Source organism: Ictidomys tridecemlineatus, chromosome 11 (genome assembly GCF_052094955.1).
Source record: "Ictidomys tridecemlineatus isolate mIctTri1 chromosome 11, mIctTri1.hap1, whole genome shotgun sequence".
Lineage (NCBI taxonomy): Eukaryota > Metazoa > Chordata > Mammalia > Rodentia > Sciuridae > Ictidomys > Ictidomys tridecemlineatus.
The window spans coordinates 125431833-125450772 of NC_135487.1; the positions used below are offsets into that span (position 1 = coordinate 125431833).

At 49.2% G+C, this 18940-nt stretch overlaps 1 protein-coding gene, 1 long non-coding RNA gene and 1 pseudogene across 2 annotated transcripts in view; 2 read left to right on the plus strand and 1 right to left on the minus strand.

Moving 5' to 3' along the window:
* Nucleotides 1-14237, plus strand: part of LOC144368757 (Fc receptor-like protein 3) — a 611935-nt gene extending 597698 nt beyond the window's left edge. The window contains 2 exon segments of the mRNA XM_078027862.1: nucleotides 13073-13351; nucleotides 14071-14237. Of these exon segments, the coding sequence (XP_077883988.1) occupies nucleotides 13073-13351; nucleotides 14071-14237 (446 nt within the window).
* LOC144368205 (deubiquitinase OTUD6B-like) lies at nucleotides 9502-10723 on the minus strand (annotated as a pseudogene).
* Nucleotides 14238-15524: 1287 nt separating the features above from the next.
* On the plus strand, nucleotides 15525-17973 carry LOC144367808 (uncharacterized). Its single transcript, XR_013427293.1, has 4 exons — nucleotides 15525-15653; nucleotides 15851-15919; nucleotides 17561-17592; nucleotides 17670-17973. It is a non-coding gene; the product is annotated as an uncharacterized LOC144367808 (long non-coding RNA).
* Nucleotides 17974-18940: the final 967 nt, after the last annotated feature.

Below are 18940 nucleotides of genomic sequence, written 5' to 3' on the forward strand. Positions count from 1 at the left end.
GGATCTGCCACCCCCTCAGGGACATGGAAGATTCCCCTAGGTGTGTTAGCTGGTGGTATTTTCTGTTTTGTTAATTATCTATACATATTGGATTCCTCTGGAAATATCCCGGGGCATCTCACCTGGGCTCCATGTTCCAGATGTCGTTCTCTGGCTGTCACATCTACCTGCCCTGTGGACGCTCTGGGAGAGAAACCAAGAGACTCCACACTCCTCCAGAATCACCTGCAGCCTCTGCCCAAATGTTGCTCAAAGCAGTCTACAGTGCCACCTCGTGGCTCAGGGCCAAACTGCAGGTGGGTTTCCTGACAGGAGGCCCTCCACCCTCAGGTCACCTCCATGGAACACACCTGTAATGAGTGTGTCCCCGGGAAATAGCAGATCCAGATCCTGGAGCTTAGTTCTATGGAGAAATGAGAGGAGGAAACCATGATGGTGGTGAGATGCCACGTTCTGCATGAGGAAGGCAATGCGGGGTTGATCAGGGAAGCTGCAGACTGATGCAGGGAGTCGGCCGACTGACAAGGGGAGGGATATGTCACTGCAGCAGGAGAAGAAGAGGGTCCCTTGCAGCATCTCAGCCTGGTAAGCACAGCACTTACTGCACAGGCGATGGCAGCCTCCGACCCCCGTGTGGTAGAGACCAGCCTCAGGACTCCCCAGATGTAGGTCTCCCTGCAGGTTCAACACCAGAGTCAGTCCCTGACCAGTGACTGTGCAGCCCAAGGCATGGCCTGTAGGGAGCAAGCTCTATCAGAAAGAAACCAGGACTCTCTAGAAAGAACTGGGGCTTGTCCCAAGACAGAACAGGGTCAGTAGGAGGACAATAGGTATGGAGGAGGCCAGGGGTCCCCACTCACCCCAGAATCAGAAGAAACTCTGGAAGTCCTTCTGGGATCCTGCCCACCAAAGTCACTATGGAGGACAGCAGAGGTGGGAAGAGTCCTGTTGTGGCAGTTTTTTTTTTTTTAATCTCAAAAAAAGACTAGGCCTGTTCCATGTGCTCCCTGAGGAACAGCCCAAGCCATAGCTACTTTCCTGTGGCACTGAGCTAACTCCCACCCTGGGACCCGAGGAAGACCCCAACTCCAGGTGTGGCTCTGCCTTCTTAGTTTCTGGAGACATTCTTCAGGGAATCTGAGTTGTTGCCAGGCTGTTTCAGTGATGCTAATCAATTTTCAGGCTAACTCCTCCAGGCCATTGTCTGGTGGCCTGTGCCCAAGACAGGAGCCTTGACTCTAATGACTTGGAAACAGGGTCGCCATCTTGGAGAAATGGATGAGTAAAAGTGAAATCTAGACAATTCAGAGGCCTTCAACTAGCAAACCTTGGGGTCCCCTAATGCTGACTCCACACCAGTTGGCTGGTGTTTCCCATGAGGCTGGATGTACCCCAGGTCCCTTTGTGGGGCATATAAATATGCCTTCTCAAAGGCTCACTTCAAAGGTCATTTCCCAAGGTCATAGAGATGATGCTGATCGGCATCCCCACCTACTCACCCCGTGATATTCCAACATCCCCGAAGAACAAGAGCAAAACCTCTGAAATGAAAAAGGCCTATGAAGGCCATTCTCAGGGGCCACTTCAAAGGGATCTGCCACTTTTCCTGGGGATAAAACGATTTGTGGCCTGTGGAGGCACTGGTTCCTTCATAACTGAGTTATCAGTGGCCTCCTGGGCCTTCCCTGGATCCAGGCAGGATTTTCAGACCACCTGAATCTTCAACTAGTATTTAAAGACTGCCACGTATAGGAAACAGTACGATAGGGGATGCTGGCCCGGGGCGAGACAGGTGGATGGAGACCTGAAGGAAGTTGTTTTCACTCTGCAGATACCTCCCCTGGTTCTCTTTAAACCCCACCCAGGCTGCACATATCTGGGGACTGTGTGACACTCCGTCCTGCAGGCCAGCTCCTTCCAGCACTGCCTGTGCCCAGCCAGGGCAAGCCAAAGACCAGGGAGCCCAGTCTCTCACTCACAGACCTCTGGATCCAGGTTCTTTTTCTTTTTCTTTGTATCTTCCTTTTTTTTTTCTATTTTTCTAATTTTTTTTTCCTAGTATTCTAGGGATTGAGCCCAGGGGTGCTCTACCAAGAGGTACATCCCTAGCCCTATTTGTTTTGAGACAGTGTCTCACTAAGTTGCCCAGGCTGACCTTGAACTTGCCATCCTCCTGCTCAGCCTCCCAAGCTGCTGGGATGAAGGTGTGGGCCACCACACCAGGCTTTTCTCCCTCACACACACACCTCCCCCTCCCAATAGTTTGTAGTTACACATGAGCATAATATCTTTAGTTTGTTTATTTCTTTTTATGTAGTGCAGAGACTCAAACTCAGTGCCTCACATGTACAAGGTAAGTGCTCTGCCACTGAGCCACAGCCCAATCCTCTCTCTCTCTTTTAAGACAGTGTCTCACTTTGTTGCCAGCTGTTCTCAAACTCCAGGGCTCAGGACATCCTCCCATCTCAGCCTCCTGAGTGGGGAGACTACAGGCACGTGCCACACACCTGGGTCATTTAGTGTTTATAACACAAGGGGGGCTGGGGAGGGAGCGCCCCGACTCTCCTCTCCTTGAGGCAGTCTCAGTTCAGAAATCTCTTTCCTGGATGATCAAGAGCCAAGGTCAGACACACTGGGTTCTCAAGGATCCCCAGTGGGAACCCACCCCATCCCACCCAAGCAATTCTCTCAGCCCCAGCAGAGACTGGAATTTAAGGAGCCAAGCCTTGACCTCTACCACTGCAGGACCCCTGAGTTCTCACCTGGGCACATATCGCCCTGGGACCAGGCTCCCAGTCACTGAGTCACACATTCTCACAGTGGAACTTCTGCCCCAGCTATGGATCTGCCACCCCCTCAGGGACATGGAAGGTTCCCCAATCTGTGTTAGCTGGTGGTGTTTTCTGTTTTGTTAATTATCTATACATATTGGATTCCTCTGGGGATATCCCGGGGCATCTCACCTGGGCTCACCTTTCCAGATGTCATTCTCTTACCTCGGGTTTCTCTGGCTGTCACATCTACCTGCCCTGTGGCTGCTCTGGGAGGGAAACCAAGAGACTCCACACTCCTCCAGAATCACCTGCAGCCTCTGCCCAAGTGCCAAAGCCATCTACAGTGCCACCTCGTGGCTGAGGGCCACACTGCAGGCGGGGTTTCCTGACAGGAGGCCCTCCACCCTCAGGTCACCTCCATGGAACACACCTGTAATGAGTGCCTACTGCGTGCCAGCAGCTCTGGAGCACAAAGACAGAAGCAAACTCACTGTCCTCGAGTGGCCCAGGGGCGGTGGGAGAGAAGCAGAAATCCCGTCAGAGCAGGGTGTGAGGCCTGCTCTGAGGGAAGCAGGTGCCTTCATGAGGAGGAGGCAGCCATGGAAACCTAAATAAAGCAGGAGGGAGGCCTGGGGAGAAGGCAGGGGGCCTGTAGAGGACAGGCCAAGCCACAGACCACCAGGAGGTGAGGGGGCTGCAGGGAAGGGAAGGGCTGTGGCGGGGGGCTGAGGCCAGGTCCCTGCCCCTGATGGAGACTGGCAGAGCAGACTCCTGTGCCCTCCCCTGACCCCGAGTGTCTGAGGAGGTGGAAGGCTGGCCAGGACAATGAGCTTGGAATTGACAAAGAGAAAAAAAGCAAATATGAGCTCCTCTTTGCTTAAAAACCTTGCATGACCATTGGATGGGGAGGACAACGAGGAAGTCACTAAGCCCATCTTCACAGATGTCACAGGTCCTTCCTCACACAACTCCAGGGGGTCACACAGCTTGAGATCTCAGCACGGGGGACAGAAACAAATGGAGCCAGGGAAGGGACACCTGACTCCCCCAGAGCCCAGCCCACTGTGGATTCAGCATCCACAGGGCTGATGGGAGCTGGGGGGACGACGGGCCTCCCCACCAGGAGCTGAGGGGACGGGGCTTGGCAGCAAGGCCTGATGGAAGCAGCAGTGTCCACCCAGGGCAGACCCAGCTAGGAGGAGGGTGCACAAGAGGGAGGAGAGCCCAGGCCGCAGGGCACCGAGCTACAGCCAAGCAGCCCGCGGGGAAGGCCAGCGGGGGCAGGATGGGACGGAGGCCCAGGTCACAGGCCAGGTCAGCACGATGAAGACAGAAGAACCAGGACGAACCCCTTCCCCCTCCCCTCAAGGACTCGGGGTCCAGGCCAGGCTGCAGGGGTCTGAGGCCTGTCCAGGGAACGAAACCCTGAGGCCAAGGCTTCCCACTGGCCCTTCAGGTGGTGGGGGCCAAACACACTCATGCAGGGTGTGGGGACGATTCAGCCCCCGAAAACCTGTGGGGGGGGAGAAGAGGACTGAGACGAGTGTCCTCTAGAGAAGAAGCTCCCGAGAGGGGACCAGCCCTGGGCAGGCAGGGGACTCCTGCAGCAGCGCTCACTGCAGATGGAAGGCCCAGGCTCTGGTAGCTCTTTTGAGGAGGTTCCGGGCTGCAGTCCATGCGCAGAGCTCCGTCTGCTTAGAACATCTGCTCCTCTGTCTTCTAGCTGCTGCTCACAGAGGCCCACCTCTGCCCAGCCTGAGCCTTACAGAGGAGGCGCCCCACCAGCCCAGCCTGACCCCCCAGCACCTGACCCCTGCCCCATCACACTGAGACCAAGACACGAGTCCAGGCTCAGGTCTGGACAGGGGCCATGGGCCAGGGCCGTGGAGTCTCTCTCAAACCCGAGGCCACAGACTCACCCAAAACTCAGTGAACAGGCTCCCCATCTCCCAGGCCTCCCGGGGAGCCAGGAGCAGAACTGGGCACAGATGGCACTGGAGCTCAGTCTGGTCCCCAGCACAGTCCAACTGGTGCTGGAGTCCTTCTTCCTCCTGGGAGAGTTTGCTCCCCTGGGGCCATCACCTCTATCCTCTGGGCCAGAAGACTTACAGGTGCCCCAAGGCCCCAGGTGCCTGGTGCTGGGCATTTGCCTCTCCCAGAGGCCTCATAAACTGCTGGCACCCAACCTGGACACTTGAGGCCAATGATCTGCCTGGTCCCTCATCGTCCAGCCTTGTCCTACAAAAAGGAGAAAGACCTGGGCAGAGGGTCCCTTCTCTGTCCACAGCCCACGCTGTGAGTGTTCAGTGAACCATGCCAGCCCAGCCCTGCCTGTCCAGGGGTGATGAGGGCCTGATCACCGTCCTCTCCTCTTCCTGTCCATCTCTCCTGCTAAGCTTCCCTACTGAAGCCTGTTCCTGAGCCCTTAAGAATTTTTAGGACCATTCTTGTGACTTTGGACACAACGTGACTGTTACAAGAAGACCCACTTTCAAAATGGCACAAGACACTGCAACTGAGGACTGGGGACACAAAGGTGACTTTTGAAAGGACAGAGCATGGAAGAGAAGGGGGTTAAGTCACCCAGGCTTTTTCTCCAGGCCCCGCCCTGTCCACCTCCTGGGCCCGGACAGCTCACCTGGCTCCACTTTCCAAATTTCATTCTCTCACCTCAACTTCTTCGGAAAAATGCCCAGAAAACCCTGAGTGTTCCTTTTTCTCTGAAATGCTGACTGAAGACGGCTGGGTATTTTAATGCAGGTCACAGACACCCCCTGAATGCTCTTCACAGCCAGGACCTCTTGAAGGCTGGGGAGGTGGGGGGGTGGCGGAGGGGGCTCAGCCTGGGACAGCTTTTCAGTGTTCCTGGAAGAAAACCTCAGGCCCCTCCCAGGAGCAGGGCCACCTTGTGGACAGGAGAGGATGAAATGCCTACACTCTGTCCTCAGGGCCCAGGGCACCCATGCTGGTGGCAGGAAGCGCAGGGAGCAGGAAGGGAAGCTGGTGGGTGCTGGGACAGGAGTGGGGAGAATCCTGCCCCAGGAATGGAGCTGGGTCCACCCACAGAGGGAGGGCAAAGACCTGAGCTAGTGCCTGCCTCGGCTGCGCCCAGTGCTGGGGCTTATACTCGTGTCTAGTGCAATCCTGTGACTCAGCCACTCTGCCCCACCTGCCTCAGCCACAGTGGTGCACCCGTGCATGGCACCCCTGGACCAGGCTGCTGTAATGTTGAGTGAAAGAAGCCAGAGACAGGGACACCAATCTGGGACCAGGGATGCCACTCAGTGAAAGAGCATTAGCCCAGCAAGCTCAAGGCCCTGGGTCCGATCCCCAGCCCCACAAAAAATAATAAATAACACACACCAATCTGTGATCACACATGTGTGAGTGCCAGACTCTGACAAACCCACACCTTCATGCTTGTGGATGCCACACTGAGGGGTCAAACTGTGGGAAAAACGAGGAAGTGGTTATCTCAGAACGGAGGGGGAGGCGCTTGTTTGCTGGGGACACAGATTCTCAGAGTGATGTTGCTGTTCCATCTTGTGTCATGTGGTACTTTGGTTGATTTTTGCTTTATAATAATTCCTTTGGCCTGTACATTTATTTTTAAGTACTTTTCTGTTGTGTTATTTTCACAATTAAAAATGCTTTAAAAATACTGTTGAGGACTTTTGTTTATTTATGTTTCAAGACATGGTCTCTCTAAGTTGCCCGGGTTGGCCTTGAACTTGCCATCCTCTGCCTCAGCCTCTCTTGTAGTTGGGATTACAGGTGCATACCACCACAACCAGCTGTGTTGGTAACTTTTGAGCATAAGTGTTTCTAAGATTTTTGTTTTCTTCCTCAGGACTTATCACAGATGTGGGTAACTAGGCACACAGTATGAATATTTTACAGTTCTTGAGACACATTATACACAATATTGTATCTCACCATTCAGTTTGCATTTCAGTGACGGCTAGTAAGTTAGAACATTTTCCCAGGTGTTTGTCATTTTCTACTTTCTACCATTGGATAGCCAGTCATGTCAGTAAGGTGCCTCCTCAGCATTTCGAAGGAGCAGAAAGATCCATGCAAAGATATCCAGGAAGGCCGGATGTGGTGGCACACACCTGTAATCCCAGAGACCAGGGAGGCTGAGGCAGGAGGATTGCAAATTCAAGGTCAGCCTTAGTAATTCAGCGAAGCCCTAAGCAACTCAGTGAGACCTTGTCTGTAAATAAAATATAAAAGGCTGGGATGTGTCTCAGTGGTTAAGCATCCCTGGGTTCAGTCCCCCATACCAATAAAACAAAACAAAATAAAAAAGAATACAAAACCCAACAAACCAAGGAGGGCCAGGGGTAAGAGAAGGAGGCAGCCAGGCCCGGCTTCTGGAACCTGGGATCTGACCAGCTGGCATCCCTTCCCCCTCTGCAGCCACAGGGCTGTGCCCGTCTTTTCTGCTGGGCTCCCTTCATCCTGGGTCAGCTGGAGCAGCAGGAGGGGCAGGCTGGAGAGGCAGAGTGAGCTGACTTCACCCCTGCTGCGGGGAGCTGGTCCAGGACCTGCAGACACAGGGTGGGGATGAAGAGCACAGCACTCGGGCTGGGCTGGGGAGGGGGCCTTCAGCTGGAGCAGGAAGGAGGTTGGGGAAGGGGGGCGAGGCGTGCAGAGGGAAGGAAACTGAGCAGACGGGAATTGCAGGGGATGGAGGAAACACTGGACAGATCTGAAACTATCCTGGAGGGACTGGAAGAGACCAGAAGGCCCTTGAACAGCCAGGAGTTGAGCCTTATCTTCAAAGTCAGTGTTTCCCAAATCTGTGCTGATTCAGAGCACTAATTTAGCAGGACCTTGGTGGAGCTTTTGGGTAAAAAGGGAAAAGGGACATAGGACCTCATGGTCATGTGTTGTGAAACACCAGAGCAGAATTCAAGCTGGTGTCCTGCTGCATGAGGGACTCTGAGTTGCTCAGAAAGAATCTGGTCTGAAGCGTTTCCCAGATATATCTGACCTTTCCCCTGTCCTCTTCTTCTTTTTGGCACCAGGGACTGAACCCAGGGGTGCTTAACCCCCGAGTCACATCCTCAGCCCTTTTTATGTTTTATTTTGAAACAGGGTCTCACTAAGTTGCTTAGGGCCTCCCTAAATTGCTGAGGGTGGCTTTGAACTTGCTGTCTCCCTGCTTCCGTCTCCAGAGCCCCGTCCTCCTTTTTTTAAGAAGTATCTCTCAGAACTGATGATCCATGGATTTTGCTGGAAGTTTCTCATGTAAGTAAACTGGACGGCAGTTTGTTGACATGGTGGGTGACGGGAGCTGAGCTATGCCCTACTCTCCCCTGAGAGCCCTTGTCTTTTCAACTCTCTTCCCCTGTGATCGATGATTAATAATGTGGTCTCATTGAAAGTAAGTCCCAAGGGCTCAGCCACATCTCCATGGGAAATATGAGCTCCTAGGGTGAAGCTCCCTGCTCCCAGCCCAGACCCTGGCCAGTGGTTCTCACACACACACACACACACACACACACACACACACACACACAGAGAGTTAATGAACTCCTGACTGGGTGCCAGCCAGGGGCAGGTGTTCCAGTGCTCCAGGTCCTGGGACACATCCACAAAGGCAGCCACCAGCTTCCCTGTCCCCGTCATTCTACAGTGATGAAGGCACCTCACAGTGACCACAGTCAGAAGGAATGGTGTGGCATTTTTGGAGACAAGGGCTCTTGGAAAGGAGCAGGGGATGCAGTAGGAGGACCAGAATTGGGGGGCTTCAGTTTTACGCTGGGGGATCAGAACTGGCTCCGAGGAGAAGGAGAACTTGAAGAGAAGAAAGGGGGTGAATGAGTGGCCACGCAGACATCCGGGGAACAGCTTTTCAGGTGGAGGATCCCGCCTGGCTGATGGCCCTCAGTGGGGACGTACCCGGTATGTCCCAGGAAGAGGAGGATAGTGTGATTGGAACAGATGTGAGCCCAGGAAGAGGGAAGGAAATTCTGAGGTCAGAGAGGAAATGGGAGCCAGATCAGCTCCATCGTGACCTAGAACCTGGGGTTGCCAGAGGAACAAAGTATATATGAAAATGGATTTTACATTTGGGTGATTTTATGTAAACCACACGTTAGAGAGACCAGAAAGGACTTTTTTTTTTCTCTGTTATGTCTTGTTATACACAAATAAAAGGCAAATCTCTAATCTTTAGAGGTTTAAATTTGACAGTGACTATCTATTTACCTTTGACTTTGTCTCATTTCTTTAAACTTAATAGCTGAGTCCCATCTGAATAAATATTTTAAAATTCTTAATTATTAAAGCAAACTTCCTAGGTGCACTGACAGGCTATATAAAAACCTCACCCACTAATCCCATCAACACTAAGGTTACTGCAATCAAGTTCATTTTATAAGCATTGATTAAATTTTCCATCACAATACCATTTGTAATCAATGACAGAGAATGAATCATTTCACTTCTAGAAAAATGACACTGAAATTTTCTTTGGAAAATTTTAATAGTGGGATGAAATTTCTAAACATTTAAAAATATATCCTTAAGCAGAACAAAATATCCAGGATGCAATATAAGTAAAAATTATAAGACTGTATCAGTAAACAGGGTACCACCTTGGTCTATAAGTGATATTCTCCACATCAATTTTTAAGTTTCAAAAATACCACAAAGAGGACACTGTTTGAAGTTTATCTCTGACCTATTTCTAAAAAGCCTGGCAGTACACTTATTCTTAAAATTGACTTAAGGTACTTGTGTTTTCAGTAGCATTTAGAACAATTTAGCACTTGGTAGCAATACTCCGATTGGCACACTGCACTAAAACACAACTGTGTAACATTTTGTAAACTTGCTGCAATTTTCAGTAGCTACACACCGTGCAACAGAATTATGATGTTCTCCTAATCCATATGCATGTCTCATATACACAAGTATTAATGGTTGTTTGGAATATTCTTTGCCAACTACAATAGCAGGAGAATCTGCCTGCATTATCTCTATTGGTGTTTGTAAAATGTGAGATGGAGCTCTTACTCAAGTTGGTCTCCCCACGCAGCTGTGTTTACAATATCATCACAGTACTTTTCAAACTCTTCTGGAGTATGCGTATTTCCTGAATTAGGATTCGTTAAAAATGGCAAAAAGTCTTCCACGTGGCTTTGCATGTATTCAGCAGTTTGACTTCTTAAGGCAGCCACAGTCCCAGCACAGTCCTGTTCTTTCAGTTGACCCTCAATGGCTCTCTACACACAGTGGTCATCAGAAGGAATCTGTTTGATTTCCAACTCTCCGACTGCCAATATTTGAGCAAGGTTTTCACTTTCTACCTGTCTAGCTCCAGATAAGTTCTCAGTTTCAGCTTCAGCTCTCCTTCCCTCCTGCTCCTTTCCCAATGCAGCTTTCTTCTCCCGTCTCTTCTGTGTTGTCCGAGGCGGCTGATTTCCAAGTACCAAGTTTGAAATATTGACAGCAACAGTATCTATCTTATTCTCCTTGCAGGTCAGTCTCCATTGCTCCAGTTCCTCTTTATGTTTCTGTTCCATTTCTTTTTTCCAACTTAGCAACATCTTCAGTGAGTTGCTTCCTCCTTTTTTTTTTTTTTTTTTTTTTTTGTCATTCATGCCCTGAATTTTGGCTGACCCACGCCTTTCCCTGGATCCAGATGGCTTCTAAATTGCTACTTCCCATCCCATCACCTTGCAGTTCCTTCTTCTCTTTTCGATGCCTCCTCATCAGCTGCTCCTCCTCCTCAAGCTCTTGGGTCAAGTCTGATTCCCTGAGGACTGGGTCGCCCAGCACAGGTACTGCAGAAAACCTGCAGCAGGAGCCTTGCACCCATCAATCCTCACCCAAGGCACCATTGGTCACCGCTGAGACCCAGCCCTGCCTTGGAGGCAGCACCAGATCCGAGTCCAGCCATTGGAATCTGAGAGGAAGTTTTTATACAGTAGCATGCAGCCAAACAAGATTCCTGCAGAGAGTATATTAGTATCAGAATCATGAATGAATTGGAGGATTTTCCCTGTCTGATAATGTATAATCTTACTCTGTGTTTCATTTCATTTGTCTTCCCAGAGTTTTCTGTAAATTCAACAACTCAGTTTGCAGAGTTTTAGTCATTCTTTAACATGTTTAAAAATTTAGTTTGTACATTACATTTTGTAAGGGAATTGATGTCAGAAGGAATATTAAGACGTCATAATAGGAAAAGAGATCCACTAGGAGAGCTTTGGTTATTAGATTTGGGCTACTTTGATTCATGAAATAATCTTCTGTATTTGTGTAAGATTTGATGAAGAGCGATAGGTGTATGAATGTCTAATCGACTGCAAACATTTTGCATTCCTTTTGTGACCTAACTTACAAATATTCAAAGTTGTTTTTCATCCTGCTTTGCTACTTAAAAACAGCTGCTATAGAAAGACAAATGAACAAGCCACGGATCATTTTGTCAAAAGACAAGTTGCAAAGTAGCACATAAAAAGTGCTTAATCCCATTAATCATTAGAGAAATGCCAAATTAAAATCATAGTGACGTAGTATTATACCATCTCAGAATGACTAACATAAGGAGACTGAAAGCACCAAATGTTGGGAGAGGATTTGGAGGAATCGGAATTTTTGTGCACTGCTGGAGGTAATGTAAAATGAAACAGTTATTTTGGGAAGATGTTTGACAGTTTCTTGTAATTTTAAGCCTACATTTGCCACATGATTTGGCAGTCCCAATCTTAGATATTGACTCAATAATCCCATTCCTAAAGAAATGAAAACCAGGGCTGGGCTTAGGTGAGGCAAGAGAACTACCCAGAGTGCAAAATTTAAGGAGGCATTCAGTCCAGGGCTGCACTTGCACAACCCTTAGAATAATCACTCATTTAAATTTCTATTCTAGATGCTGACCTGAGAAAACTTTCCACACAAAAGGATGCATGTTCATAGTTGGCTTTCTTTGCAGTTTCCAAAATCTAGAATCAACTCAAATGCCTATGAACAGGAGAATGAATGATCCTATGGTGGTACATCCATACAAAGGGAAACCCAAGAATTCTGAGGATGGGTTTCTCTGCTCCCCCAAAATATCAGACCCTTCCTTTCCTGGGTTCTTCTCTCCTTGACTTCCAAGAAGCTTCTACTCATGAGTTCACTTCATTCGCAGGAATAGAAGTTTTATCCATATTCCATATTAAAATCCTATGCTAACATCCGCACAGCCTCCCAGCCTTTGGGTCCTTAAAGGAAGGGCACAGGTGACAGGGGCAGAGGAGGGGACAGCAGGGTGACATGGGATAAAAATCGCCCCCATCAATTAAATTTGTCTTCTCTAAGCTGTCCTTTCACCCCTTGCCATTAAGTGTAATAACCAAAGGAAAAGTGCTTCTTTTGAGCTTTTAATCTGTTTGGCGATGACCTTTAGAACCTTGTTTAGGGAGACCCAGGGTAAAGAAAAAGTCTCTTAGGGCTGTTACGATGAATGTTCCAGACTTGGCTTTAAAGACCAACTTCCTATATGACCTTCACCAAGCATCTTTCCTATACTGGCCTCACAAAGGTCTCTTTCTAAATTCTCTTCCTAGATATAACTACCTGTTAACTGTTTCATGAGTATTTTCCATAAATATTCTGTGAACATTGAGGCACAGAATTTGTTTACCCAAGTAGGATCATATTACACATATAGTTACCCAACTTCCATTTTTCACTTAAAAATACACCTATGCATCTTAGCTATCTTTCATTATTGCATTACTTGGTCTACTGGGTCATTTCTGATATTTAGCTATTGTAGAAATCCGTATACAAACAATTTTGACCTACATTATGTCAGTATCCCTAAGGAGATGGTCCTAGAAGTAGTTTTGCTGGGCCAAGCTTTCAAAGTGTTTTAAATTTGGTAGATATTTTCAAATTGTCAAAGAAGTGTCTTAAATTTGCTTTCTCACCTAGTCAATAACAAGGTGCCTGATTACCTTGTAGGTATTATCCATCCATTTGGGCTGTGCTAATTGGGTGAGAAGGAAAAGGAATTGTATTGTATTCAGGTTGTTTTTACTTGCATACATGTAATGTATTCATAATGAAGATAAAAGTCTTTTTATATTTACTGACTATTTGAAGTTTTCATCACTTTCTACATTTCCTATGGAATATTACTGTACATGAAAAGGTATTTATGCATCACAGTTATTAACTATGGTTTGTTTTAATCCATTTTCAGAGAGTATTATTATTTATAACACTTTTCTTTTTCTTACAAATATGTTAGAAGTGGAAACTGCCATGGACATTTTGTTTTGTCTCAGTTCCAGTGTCCCGCCCTGTGCTCACCCTCAGGGCTCCCAGGGCCCAGGCTGAGGTGGGGGACGTGGTGGAGCTTCACTGCGAGGCCCTGAGGGGCTCTCCCCCGATCCTGTACCAGTTTTACCTGGAGGACGTCACCCTGGGGAACAGCTCGGCACCCTCTGGGGGAGGGGCATCCTTCAACCTCTCCCTGACTGCAGAACATTCTGGAAACTACTCATGCGAGGCTGACAATGGCCAGGGTGCCCAGCGCAGTGAGGCGGTGGCACTCAGCATCACAGGTGAGTCTCTTATGCCCAGGGCACGGGTGTGAGCCAAAACTTTCCTCCAGGGACCCTCTGGTCATTCTCACGGGCTTTACCAAGAGGGTGCTTCCCAGGTACACTAAGCTGGCGGCTCTCTATAAACTGATAGATTTCCAAATGCTTCTCCAGCGATGGCACTTGTGGTGGGGGCAGGGACAAAGAGCATCATCGAATTCAGGGTTTAGCTGCTGGCTCTTCTCTCACTGGTCCATCCTGACCCTCAGCCCTGTCTCAATCATGGCAACGCCCTGCCTCACAAAGCCAGGAGCCATGTCCTGTGCCACACCAACACCCGCTTGGCCTCAGGGATTCTGGGCCTCTAGGCTCGTCCTGTCTCCCAGGCCAGGCACCAGCTTCAGGGGTCAGAGCAGCTGAAGGCCACAAGCCTCTGTCTTGGGCTCACGCATGGGGTCTCCCCGTCAGGGCTAACGGAGAGCCAAAGTGGTCCTGTGGCCCCAGGAGTCCCTGGGGGGGCTGCTGGGGACGGTGGTCCTGGCTGCTGGCGCTCTGCTCTTCTACCATTGGCTTTCAAGGAAAGCAGGTAAGAAGCTCCTGGCTCACCTCCACCTGAGCCCCTCCCTCCTCTGCCTTCCTTCAACCTCATGCCGACTGTGTGACCGTACCCCAGGCTTTCAAAAGCTCCTCTCCTTCCACCCCACAATCCCTCTTTACCTTTCCCACTGGGTCCCCCAAAGCCCTCTTTACCAAATCTGAAACTGCTGAAAGAGCCGTGTTAGTGGAGCAAGCCTGGGTGACATGCAGCTTATCCAACCCCCCAAATTGCAACATGCCTCCCTGGGTATCTACAAAGACCCCTAAGCGATGGGAAGAGGAGGACATCAACTCTGAGAAACAGAAGTGAAAAACAGAAGCCAAATGGGAGTTGGTAACTTGTTGATTTTTTTTAAATGCACACTATGTTTGTAGATGATAAAGTCTCTTTTCCTGCCTTGCAGCTAATAAACTGCCTGCCATTTTTAAAGATCACTCTTTAAAAACTCCAAGATAAAGGTCTATGACTTGTGGACTCCTATTTCACATTATAACCACACTCCTTTGGAGGCCAGGGTCAGTTGTTTAGTAGTTTGTGCCCCATATATCACCTCCCTTGGGAAGGATTCAGACTGTATTGGCAGCAATGCCTGGTGATTTCTATGTAAGTCTCCTGCGGCTGGGCCCCCTAAGAAGGTCCTCTTTTCCTAAATCAAATACCTCTGTGCTTTCTTTCACAGGGGGACGGACTGCCTCTGAACCCTCCAGGTAAGAGCTGGGCTGTGTTTCCATGTAGTTAATGAATTTCCCATGGGGTATACAATGGAATTGAACCTGATTATCACCAAGAGCCCAGTTTCTGCTGTATGATGCTGAGATGGGTGGTACCTGCTTCATGTCACCACTTCTGTTGGGATACCTCAAGGCAATTCCCAGGACCTTCCCATCCACCACTTCAACTGTAGAGGCCTTCTTCTCACATCAAGTATCCACTACTTTTTATTTCTCAGCTCACATCCTTATACAACCACCCCTAGCTCTTGGCTTGTTTGTCTGGGTGACCACTGTGACCCCTGAGTCCATCCATGTCTTGAGATGACTTAGCTTAATTAACCTGGAAAGCTCTGGACTTGGTGAACCTAACCAAGACCTGTTGTGATGACAGCCAAGAAGATAGAGCCGCATACCTTGGTCACCCAGTGAAGTCACTCTGCCAGCTGAAGAAGGGCCACTGTCTTGGATCCTTGAGGCTGACTTCAGTAGCCAAACCGTGGCTCAACACTATCCCCGGGCAAGCCCCTGGTGGCAGTGGGAGTAGTATCTAAACCATCCAGAGTTCCTAAGACCTTTTCTGATTCTGATCTCTGTGAAAGTAGAGGTTCTGGAGCCTGGTTTGAATTTTGTTTTTTCCCCTTTCTGGTCACATGGTCATGGTCAGTCACTTCACCTTGTAAAACCTCCATTATTTTTTTACCTGTAGAATGGAGATAAAACAGAACTAACTTTCTATTGCTCCAAGTACAGTGCCTGTTACATACCTGGTGGCTGTAAAGTCTAACACATAGTATGAATTCCTCATGATTCGTAGTCATGAATATGATTCCAGGCTTGTCTGCCCATCTGGGGTAAAAATTCACTGAGAGGGATCACCATAGCCACTGTGTCAGGCCCCTGGGAAACACCAGTGTTGCTGTGTCTCACAGGCGCTCTTCAGACTCCAACCCCCAGGACCCCACCTACCACAATGTGCCAGGATGGATAGAGCTGCAGCCGGTGTACATGAACGGTGAGGACCAGGGACACGCCGTTGGGCTGGGCCACAGGGTCGGTGTGGGAAAGAGCTGGGACCGGAGGTGAGGGGCGACAGCCCACAGACCCAGAAGGTTTTGTCCTTTTGGACAATAAACAGGCTGGGGAGGAGGACAGGGCTCAGCTAAGAGGCAAGCTCCTTCCTGTCCTCTGACACGTCAACTTCTCTCTAAGTAAATTCTAGAGGAGAAGACGTGGTTTACTCCCAAGTGTCCTGCCTCCAGAAGGAAAGCAGAAATTCAGGTAAGAGCAGAGGGAGCACCGGTTCTGGGCAGCCTTCAACGTCGACAGCCTACTGCTCCATCTCCTCCTCCCCAGAAGGTCTGGGCCAGCCAGACACAGAGCCAGCTGCCCCCAGCCTAGTTCACTGGGGCTTCTCAACTTGTGCCTACACTGTTTGGGGTTAGCCCAAGCCCATCATATGGTACTGCTCTCTCTGTCCTCAACTGATGACCTCAGTACAATCTAACTCAGTACAGAACCATCACCTTGGGATGTCACTGAACCCTCTGTAAAGCTGTTTGTTTATAAAATGGAGCAGGACTATTATTCTCTGCTGTCGTATTTTGGGCTCCTATACAGAATACTATAGACTGGTTGGCTTACAAAATAATCATTTATTGTTCACAGTCCCCAACATGGTCAGGGTCCCCTCTTCCTCTTCCTGGTTTGCAAACAAGAGCTTTCTTGCTACATCCTCTCATGGTAGAGAGATCATCTTTCTTGTGCCTCATTTTCTAAGGACGCCAATCCCATCATTGTAGATCTAAGATACATCTAAGATATATATATATGTGTGTGTATATATACAAATGATCTAACATATATTTAAGATATAGATTGATGATTGATAGATTGGTCGGTAGATAGATTAGCCTTAGAACAGGGCTCTAAAGGGGTGTAAATAAAAATTGTGTAAATATAGAAAGAGATCTTAGAGAGAGATACATATATATGATCTAAGATATATATTTACATCTAAGATCTCAGCTATATATATATTTCCTTAGAACTAGGATACAAATATATATATATATATATATATATTTATCATATGTATAAATATCTTAGATATCCCTTAGAACTGTACCTGTAGCATATATAGATATAGAAAGACATAACTGTAGTATACTTGCATATGATAGAGAGTTTGTTTTCTTTTTTTTTTCAATATTTATTTATCTTTTTAAGTTGCAGGTGGATACAGCATCTTTAATTCCTTTTTACGTGGTGCTGAGGATCGACCCCAGTGCCTCACGCGTGCTAGGAGAGCACTCTACCGCTGAGCCACAACCCCAGCCCCGAGTTTATTTTCTTTAGAGCACTCAGAACTGTACCTGGCACACAGAAACTGCTCAGCACATGACAGAGGATAGGAATTATCCATCTAAAACCAGGTGCACAGTATGTGCCTGTATCATATAGATGCATACATCTCTGCAATAAGCCCAGAGGCAGATGACATGCCGATTCCCATCACACAGATGTGACAAGTGAGGCAGGAGAGGTTGAGTGACTAGCCCCAGACCACAGGGGTGGCAAGGCAGACCCAGGGCTCCGTCCCAGGGAGACAGGACTCGGAATCTTCTCTCTAAAGCCTGCTTCAGACAATGCTCCATAATATGTGACATGACTCTAGGGGCAAGGGACTACCAAGGTCAAAGGTGAAGCCCTTCTTTTGAGAGCTTCTGGAAGCTCAGAGTGGGGAGCAAAGTGTGAGGTGGTGCTGAGGAGGGGGCTGGTCAGCGCTCCAAGGCTGAGGACAGAATGGGCAGTTGCTGGGCAGGAGAGGTCCTAGGGCGGAAAGTACTGGCCTTATAGCACGGGGCACAGGGACAGCTCTGAGTGGGCCTCCACAGCTGAGCGCTCCCCTTCTTTCCACAGCGGCCTCTGCACACAGCCTCAGCCATCAGACGGTGAGTCTCCTGACCTGTGTTGCCTCGCCCGGGGGCCCAACAGCTCTGGCCCCCGCCTAAGTGTTCCTTCCTCCTAGGACTCCTCTGTCATCTACGCCAAGGTAAAGAAGGCACGCACCCCAGCCTCCGGGCCCCACCAGCTGGCCTCCCCAGCTCCTCACAGATGAGTCCACGCATCTCCCCAACTGCTGTCTCAGCCTCTGACTCCCAGTGCTCTCCGTGGGGAAGAAGGAGCATTGAAATGGGAAGATTGAAGCCACCCCAGGCCACATCCAGCAGCTTTTGTGTCAAATGCTCTGTCTGCACCGAGCCCAGAGCCCTGCTGGACTCCCACTTATTTCCTAGGTTACAGCGTTGTCCTCGTGGCTCCTTTTTTAATCTAGTGATAAGTTGCTCCCAACTTGGGGCCCATTGCATTTCCAGGCTTCCTTAGTGTGTCAGCTCGGGGGAGGGTCCTGACAGTCCTCAATTCCAGCAGGGAGGTCCTGCCCGCGTGGGTACACTTCTCAATTGCTATCAGCCTCCTGGGACGACTGCAGGAGCCTGCCAGATGGGAAGCACACGCCCCAAGGATGATGGACGCCATATGGATGTCCTTCTAGTGGACTGCACTTCATGCTTTTCAACCTGTCTGAATCTCCAAGGTCACCTGACTTGAGTCTAACTCCTCTCCTGCGCCTGTGCCAATATCTATTCATCCAAGTGAGTGGACTTTGCACTCCGGTTCCCAGGTCTTCCCCAACCTTCCAGGATGCCCAAGGACACTGCTAGAATGCATATTGGAATATATGCAAATTACCATTTGACTGAATAAGTGAAGAAGAAACTATGGGTAATCAAACTGGCATCTGATCCAGCTTCAGCATGCTCCCGAGAAAAATTCAAGAGGTACTTCTGTTTCCTCTGAGCAAGAAATAAAAGAGAAGCAGCTGGGGTGAGGAATTTGGCTTATCAAGAAAGAGGGTTTCTCAGACTTTAACGTGCCTCCGGAATACCTGAGGATCTTATGAAATTGCAGATCCTGGCTCCGTGAGGCTGGGTGGAGCCTGAGATTCTCCATTTGTAACAAACTTCCAGGTGACGCTGATGCCACAGGTCCAGGAACCTTACTGAGAGCTGAGGTGCAGGAGGCCTGGCTGCCCTCCATGTAACTCCACGGGGGGCTTGCACACAGATCACACTGTTCCTGAAGCTGTCCTTCAGCCAGAGCACCGCCAGCTGCTGTGGCATACAGAAATTCCCTGCAGCATATTGGATTTTATCAGCCACCCTGGGTGGGGGAAGGTGGCTGCCGCCATCTTTGTTTCCCCACACTTTCCCGTGAAGGGTGAATGAACACCCTATGCAT